Raw genomic sequence first — 8,404 nt, forward strand, 5'->3', positions numbered from 1 at the left:
CGTGTTCTGCCAGAATCATAGACAGAACATTTCAGGGAATTGTATAAGTGACTGACAGCAGGCAACTTTAAAATTTTCCTTCTTCGTGCCTGCATCCATCCATGCAGCTACCCGCCCTCACATCCATCTGCCCATCCCTCACACCTCCTTGGCCTGGGTGTCCAGGAGGACCCTTGCTGTGGAATGGCATGTTCACCCACCACAGGCGGTTCAGGAGCCTAGAGTTGCTGTGGAGCTTATCTCATCCTGAATAATGACCAGAGGATCCCAAAAACAAATAAGGTTTACTGATATATCAACCCTGCTATGCATTACTGATTATTCTACAATTGAGCCATGACCTTAAGAGCACACTACAGACAAGAAATACAGAAGACTCATGGAACGATTTAAGGTGAGATTACATTTTATTGGAAGGTCCTTTTGTTAAACAAAGTGTCTACAGCTTGGAATCGGCGTGGATAGCAACGAAAGGATCCTCATCTTGGTTGCTGATCTTGAAGTGGGCGCGGCCATCGCCGCCCACCTGGATCTGTTTGCCGCTGCACCTCCCGCCATCTTTGTTGCCAGAGACGACATCACAGTATGTGCCGCCGGGCATGCCGGTGTTAAGAGTCACATCCAGATTCCTGAGATAGAAATAAGAGGATTCAGGTCATCGGGTTATGGGTGATGGTTGTTATGGACAGCATCCCTTCTGGTCTGCAGAAACAGTCAAATTAAACATGTTATTTAAACATACAATTTTTGTTGAGCTTTATTTCGTTTTTGAGGCCAATATATGATTAAAATTGTGAGAACATGCCAATTATTTGCTTATTTTAGGGCCTTTAGCACCTCTTCGTTGATGCTAAATAGGAAGTTTAAGCATTGACCTTGCAAGGGTTAGGGTTAAGTAAGGATCTTGTTTCAAGCCAAACCCAAAATGATCTGCTGCCCTTACCAGTCGTCGTTGTTGAAGACGATGAAACCACGGTTACCGCGTCCGAAGGCGACCTGGTTGCTCTGGTTGTCCCACCAGTTGGCGTGGGGCTGGCCATTGACCACATTACGGAAGGTTGCCATGTTCCTAGCAGGAGAGAAGCCAACAGACTTTCATGCTGCAACTCATACTGTTGAACTTAACTATAAGAATCATGAATCAAATACGTCAAATCTACTGTTTTATAATCAATTATGTTAAGAGCATAAAGTTCAACAAATATATTGAACAAACTGTGTCTCTGCTGATTAGGAGTTCAAGACTTCACCAAGGTCCCAGGGTGAATACGTTTCAATGTAGGAGCCGTACCACCTAGAGCCATAGCGACAGCACTCTGTGTTCTCGGAGGGGGGCAGCAAGTGCCCTGTCGTCTGTGCTTTGGGGACTCACTTGATCTGACGCCACCTGTGCTCACACACCCAGCCGTCTCCACACGTCTGGTCAGGGTTAATGGGAACTGGCTTGGTGGCTCCGTTGCCGTGGCTTGGTGGACCGATCCAGTCATTCTGGTCCTGATGCGTCGCATGACGAATGAATGAATGCATGGATGGATGGATGGATGGATAGGTGGATGGGAATGGTTGGAGGGATGGATAGTTAATGAATAATGAATGAATGGTGAATAAATGATGGATGAATATATGAATGAATTCCTTAACTAATGGATGATAAGAATAAAAGAGGGATCAATAGATTCCTAAATGGATTGACCCTCATGGCCAATGAATGGGTGAACTCATGGAATGCATGAATGTATAGCTGCGTGGATGAAGCAGCAGAGGGAACTGATGCATCTTCCTTCGGAGCCGGAACGCACACATACCTTTCCGTTGACAAAGTTGCGGTCCCAGCGGAAGCTGGACATCACCCTGGCAACTCCGTAGGGGTGAGCGAGCATGTAGGCCACGGCCATCTTGTGGATCCTGGGGTCCCAGAAGGTGGCGATGGCGGCACCACCGGCGCCATGGCCCCTCTGGTTGTCGTGGTTGTCGATGAAGACCAGGGCGTTGCCATCGGGCATGAAACCATATCCCTCTCCCCAGGATCTGTTTCACGTTTTACGGCAGCTGATAAAGTAGCTGTTTGCTTTTTCCAATGCAAGATGTACTGACTTGCTGGGGGTAAGTTTAGCAACACTTGTGCCCAAAAAATAAATCAGAAATTGCTTGTTTGTTAAGAGCAAGGGGTGTGTGGTTGTAGTCATTTTCAAAAGGGAAATGGAAAGAAGGTTTCATAACACAGCAAATGGAAATAACGGATGTCCTACTGGCACAGCATGTTCACAAAAAGCATACTTAGTGTAGGACAGCTTCTCTCCGTTCCATTTGCGGAAGATTGTTCCCAGCTTGGCACCGTATTTGAACTCAGTCACTCTTCCAAGATGGAAGTACTCCCTGGACGTAATGGGCTCACCACCGAGATCAATAACCTGAATGCATAAAAAAACACAATACACTCGGTTGACAGGTGAAAAAAGGTCTCCCGAATGATTTTCTGTTTCCGTTGATATTTTTTTGTTATTGCCCCTCACCAGGTTTGCTTAGAAATCAATCTTCCACTACTTCCACTTGCCCAACCTGTGCCTGTGGATCGATACCAGGTGCATGTGTATTCATGCGCATGTCATTTACCCATGAATATCGTGTGTTAAATGAACCGTAAAGAAAACAGAACCGGCATCTCCGCCCTCTGCTTTCTTCTCCCAACAAATAAAGATTTACATTTCAACAACTGCTTATTTTTCTTTTGTTTTTGATGGTGGGGGTCATTGAATATTTGTTGTACTCCAATAAATTACATTAAACATGGAAAAGATAAAGAGGTAAAAATCGACAATTGTGCAGATATGAAAAGGTAAAAACTCTTAATACAAGAAGCCGAGTCAATCCCTGGAGCCGTACCTCCTGATAGATGAAGGGCCGGGAGCCTCCGGAGAACCACTTGGTGTTGAGGTTATGCAGGCGGCCCAGGGTGTTCTGCAGGTCTCCGGGCCACATGTGCTTGCAGGCGTCCACTCTGAAGCCCGCCACACCCATGTCCACCAGCTTGTTCATGAAGCCAGCCACCTTGCCCCGAACGTAATCCTTCTCCAAGGCCAGGTCCAGCAGACCCACCAGACGACAGTCACGCACCTGCAAGACGGCGTAAACACAGAGATATCTGAGCCTGAATTTACGTTTGATTATTTTCTATTTCTTTATTGTTTGATTTTGTTTTCTTGTAAAGCCGGCCAGCTGCTTTAGATAGAGCGGGGGATTTGGATAGCGATTGTTGGTTTAGCTTCCTGGTGCTTGCATATACCTGTATATCCTGAACATTAGGAAAGGCTATGTTTTGTGAATTAAATGCAGCTATAATATGCACCAGCGATATAATAAGAACATTATGCGATATACATGTAAGGGCTGACTACTACAGGATATATGATATTGAAATAGATATTGTAGCTTAAGCAGTGGTGGATAACACCCTATCTCGGCATACAAAGTGAGTCTGTCCCATTAATACCATTATTACATCATTTTGAAGCCAACTCGATATAAAGAGCTCCCTTTTTCACTCTAATATGAGTGAACGCTCCTCTGATGAATGTTAACAAATAGAACCATCCGAGGCTGCAGCCTTTTGTTCGGTACAAGCCCCCCTGACTTTAACTTGACCCACAGATGACTCTCATTCATCGGGCATCCTTCCCCATGGACACTCATCCACTGAATACCTGATTGGCGTCCCCATAGTTCTCGATGTCGCCGCTGCCCGTCCGGCACTTGTGGTCGTTGAAGTCCATGTTGGTGAAGGGGATGCTGGGGAAGTCCTTCCTGCTGGCACTGAACCAGCCCCCACACGAAGAGTGGGTGCCCTCTCCACCACCGGCACCACACATGTGGTTGATCACCACGTCCACGTAGATGTTAACCTGCCCAGCGACAGGGGGTGGGAGGGGGAGAGGGATAGGGTAGTCTTAGTGATTGATTCTACACCGTCATCGCTCCTCAGATTGAATGCTGTTAATTGTTAGATTGCCATTGCGGATATTTAGCTTCTTCTCTTTTATTACTAATGTAATTAACTTAGCGTTCGCACTTAGATAAGCGCTATATAAATACAGTGGATACATTCTTATTGTTATTAATAAGCTTTTGTATTGTTGTTATCGTATTGTTATCATCATTATAATTATTATTAATATTGATTGAGGGAAGATGCTTCTAGAAGCACAAACAGCACTCATCATACTCTTGAAATCATTGAAGTTATGTTTCTTTTGTGTTTAACTTGTTGGTTTGGCGTTCTTGTTCCTTGGAGGAGCCACATATATCACACGGTTAACCGCTTGAAACTATGGCATTAATAACAAGCCTGGGATCTTAAAAATTGAGATTTATATTATGGTGCTGAAGCCCAACAGTGTGTAATGGCAACCTGGGAGATTTTTATATTGTTTTATGTGGTTGTACCGAATGGATGTTGTATTATTTTATCTTTTTCTTTATCACAACCTTTTATGTTAATCCATAAAACAACCCGTCAAATATTTTTGGTTTCAATGGATATTATCGAGCATGAAATAGGCTTGTTTTGTCTCATTCACTTTACAACAGGTGCTCACTGCTAAGGGTGTGAAGGGTCATAAAGCAGAGGTCAACGAGGTACCTGATAGGACACAAAAAAACACTTGAATGTGACGCAGCGTTAGTCGTGACGGTTCTGCCTTACCCCGACGTTGTTGCATCTGGTGATCATGTCTCTGAGCTCGTTCTCGTTACCCGAGCGGGAACACAGGTTGTAGCCGGTGGGCTGGTACCTCTGCCACCAGGGATACCACGGGCTGGTCAGTGTGATGTGTTCATTAGGAGGGGAGATCTGAAACACAGTGCACATAACATGAAAACCCACCATCCAACACCAAACCACAGTCAGTGAATCGAGAGTTCAGTGCATGCCATAAACCGTCAGACACTGAACCAGAAGGCATGGACCTTTCTTTATGCAGGTTATCAACAATTTAAGCCGTTTGTGTATACTGCATGCGCTTCGAGCTATTTGTTACCATCGATATTTTTGTTCAGAACAAAAGAGATACCTTCTTCCGATGGTAAATGCAGGGGTACATGATAAACTATGTTTTGTATTTAAAAAAAGTGCAACTAAAGCCATTGAATAGCCATGAATAAGCCACACAAAATGTAGAATGTAGAATGTAGAAAATGAAATACCAATGTAGAAAGAGGCCAATGTAGAATCAGTCATTTTTCCTATTTCCTACCAATGACAAAACACATTGATTTAGTCAATGCTATTCAGGCCTGCTGTCAATGGCGGTTCTACACGGGGGCCTACGGGGGCCTGGGCCCTTTTAGACATGTACCTGCCCCCCCCCTGTGTCCCCCTGTGCTGACCAAATAAAAAAATATGACTTTACTGAATTTACCGAACTAATGCGACGCAAGGTTCTACACAGGTAAATAAGAGCATCGCACCCATGTCAGCATCCTTGCTAGGTCTAGGCTACACAATGTTTTGATGTTAACCACATATTTTCATCTGTTTTGTCTGTTGCATTGGGATAACATATACATTTGAGTAAAGAGTAGTAGGCTATCTGCCAATGTTAAGTAGGGAGGGATGGTTAAGCAACGAAATGTAATGCATGCCCCTACGTTTAATTTCTTCTAATAGCAGCTATCATGAAATGAGGAAAGAACAGTAGAACAGGGATGTTTCCTTTGAGCTCTTTAGGCTGTGCAAGATTGCTGTAACCCTTCCTGTTAGCTCAGCCTCTTGGGTACACAGTTTCTCCACACTGAAACTGATCAAATAAATAGGAAATGGCACATTGTTTTGCACTTCGTTGTACCCTGGAGTTTTTTTTCACATTGACACGTTGTATTTTTACCCTGTACTTTATTTTTTACTTTTCATTTCTAATGGCCCTACCTCTCTTGCACGCTTGTACAAAACACATTTTTACATGATTTTGATGATTTAGGGCATAAGCTCCTCCATTTAAGACAGTTTGACCGAAAAATGCAGACTGGTGAAGTTATAAACTCTAGTACCAATTAAATGTTTGATGATTTTAAAGTTAAATTAAGTTTATAATCTTTAAATATCATATTTTGCCATTTATTTTGTGTCCCTCTGGTTAAACAATGGTCCCTCCTTGTCCCCCCTAGTAAAATTTGTCTAGAACCGCCAGTCTCTTTTGTGAACACCTTTTTTATTTAATTTCATGGTTAAGGCAGGTGTAGGCTACATAAGAAAGTATGTTGGTTATTTAAAAAGTATAAAACTAATACGAATAATTGAAATATCAATGTAGAAAGAGGCGCTGTCCGTCATTATTCTTACAAATGACTAAACACATTGATTCCGTCAATGCCCCAATGCTATTCAGACAAGGCCTGCTGTATTCTCCAACCTGGCTAAATACCCGTGCGATAGAACACAACCGTCAAAGCGTACCTGAACTCCTGCATAGCCGTTGGGGGCCAGGAAGCGCTCGCACTCGGCAGCGATGTCCGCCCAGCGCCACTCGAACAGGTGGACGATGGCCGTCCTGCCGTGCTTGGTGTGGGGGTTGTGTTGAGCGGCACCAAGCCCCAGGAGGGCTAACAGGATGAACAACTTCATGACGTCCTCTGGAAGTTGAGGACCAATATGCAGCGAGAGTGCTCACCTGGGCCCTATATACTTGCTGGGTTTTTAAATCTGACCAATTAGGAGCCTGGTGAGTATCAATACTTTTCCTGCCGGGCAGCTGTGCTCACTCGTGTTTGTCACACGGTCCCTGGTTATTATCTCATTTTGGATTCACGAGCAAATGGGGGCGGAAGATATCAAAAACATTTGAGAAACAAGACCAATGTTTGTGTCTTTACAGATCCTTCAAATAGGAAGATTGAACTCATATTTCTGAGAGATACTAGACTGCATATTTATTCTTTGTAGGCCTACGTGTTTGTGCTTTCTTTTAGTTTTGCCATGGTTTTTTTTCATTACTTTGAATGAATGCAAAACCACAATATCTATTTTTTTCATATTCTTTTAACCCAATGCACGATTCTCTTTTGCACTTTAAATATGTGATGTTGAAAAATGATATCACTTTCTCACAATAGCCCTTTTGAGGTATTGTGCGTGCGCGTGCGCGTGTGCGTGCGCGTGTGCGTGCGCGTGTGCGTGCGTGCGTGCGTGCGTGTGTGCGTGCATGCCTGCAGGCATGTTTATGCATGGCATGAACATGTGCATGCGTGTTTGTGTGTGTCTATAAATATCCAGTATGTTTTCAGGGATTACGTGTGTGACATGACCTTAAAGGGGTAGTTCGGAATTTTGGACATAGGGCCTGATTCCCAAGTGAGCATTGGTATTCTATATCACTGGAGACAGTTTTCAACACATTTCATACAGTCCTTCTAGTTGCAGAGTTCGCTCGTGCTAGGCTAGCGCACGTCAACGGGCAATGCTAGCCTGCTATTAAAAACAGTCTTACCCACTCCACAGTACACCCGAGGTAAATCAATTATAACGACAGACTATAAATCTAAATGTCTGTTTATAGAATAATGTTAGAAATAAAACCAACCTTGCATTGCATTGCATTTTGAGGGAATTGCGGGGTCTCAGCAGCAGTGTTTATATTCCTGTACGTAGGCTACGGCAGCGGCGGACTGATACCTAGGTTACCTGCCGCTGTCATTGCTACAAACGCAGAGTAGCCTACAGTGAACGAAGGAATTCTATAAGCGTATTCAATTAACAAGATATGCCCACGTTTGGAGGAGTTAGCGATGCATCTGCTTTTGAAGACGATTATGAGGAATTTGTTGTATCCAACGAATCGTACATGTATGAGCCGGTGTTTTGATGTCCAAGCCAGCAGCAACAAGCCACAGTTGAGTCCTTTCTGGATCTCGCACTGGAAATTGGTGGAAACTTTGTGGTGCCCATCTGTACCGTTTATTTCTACAATTTCTAAAAGCACACTGAACCATCATGTTGCCTAGTCGTTCAATTGCGCTTCTGTCCCACGCTTCTCTGTTTACGTTCTTCTGTCGTGATTCGGTTACAAACCTAACCAGCGCATAGTAAAATTCCGCTTCTGCTGAGAAAGTAGTCCCTCGATGATTCATGCGATGCAAGGTTAGTTTTATTTCTAACATTATTCTATCAACACAGACATTTAAATCTATAGTCTGGCGTTATAATTGATTTACCTCGGGTGTACTGTGGAGTGGGTAAGACTGTTTTTAATAGCAGGCTAGCATTGCCAGTTGCCGTGCGCTAGCCTAGCACGAGCGAACTTTGCAACTAGAAGGACTGAATGAAATGTGTTGAAAACTGTCTCCAGTGATATAGAATACCAATGCTCACTTGGGAATCAGGCCCTATGTCCAAAATTCCGAACTACCCCTTTAA

At 43.8% G+C, this 8,404-nt stretch overlaps 1 protein-coding gene across 1 annotated transcript; it reads right to left on the reverse strand.

Moving 5' to 3' along the window:
• Positions 1 to 388: 388 nt before the first annotated feature.
• Positions 389 to 6,654, reverse strand: amy2a (amylase alpha 2A). Its single transcript, XM_060058616.1, has 9 exons — positions 6,449 to 6,654; positions 4,700 to 4,846; positions 3,702 to 3,899; positions 2,884 to 3,114; positions 2,278 to 2,411; positions 1,806 to 2,028; positions 1,373 to 1,494; positions 944 to 1,069; positions 389 to 629 (listed from the first exon to the last, which is right to left on the reverse strand). Exons 1-9 carry the CDS (start codon positions 6,614 to 6,616, stop codon positions 440 to 442), a joined length of 1,539 nt encoding a protein of 512 aa, XP_059914599.1. The 5' UTR covers positions 6,617 to 6,654; the 3' UTR covers positions 389 to 439.
• Between the last annotated feature and the right edge of the window lie 1,750 nt (positions 6,655 to 8,404).

This window comes from Gadus macrocephalus, chromosome 8 (assembly GCF_031168955.1).
Source record: "Gadus macrocephalus chromosome 8, ASM3116895v1".
Lineage (NCBI taxonomy): Eukaryota > Metazoa > Chordata > Actinopteri > Gadiformes > Gadidae > Gadus > Gadus macrocephalus.

What these genes read in the sequence shown, in the direction of transcription:
- amy2a (XM_060058616.1), bottom strand. Translation starts at nt 6,616, where the DNA reads ATGAAGTTGTTCATCCTGTTAGCCCTCCTGGGGCTTGGTGCCGCTCAA. An exon ending in GAGAAGCTGTCCTACACTAA is followed by an intron (nt 2,029 to 2,277) that starts GTATGCTTTTTG and finishes AACGTGAAACAG; the next exon opens with ATCCTGGGGAGAGGGATATG. An exon ending in GCAACTTTGTCAACGGAAAG is followed by an intron (nt 1,495 to 1,805) that starts GTATGTGTGCGT and finishes GCGACGCATCAG; the next exon opens with GACCAGAATGACTGGATCGG.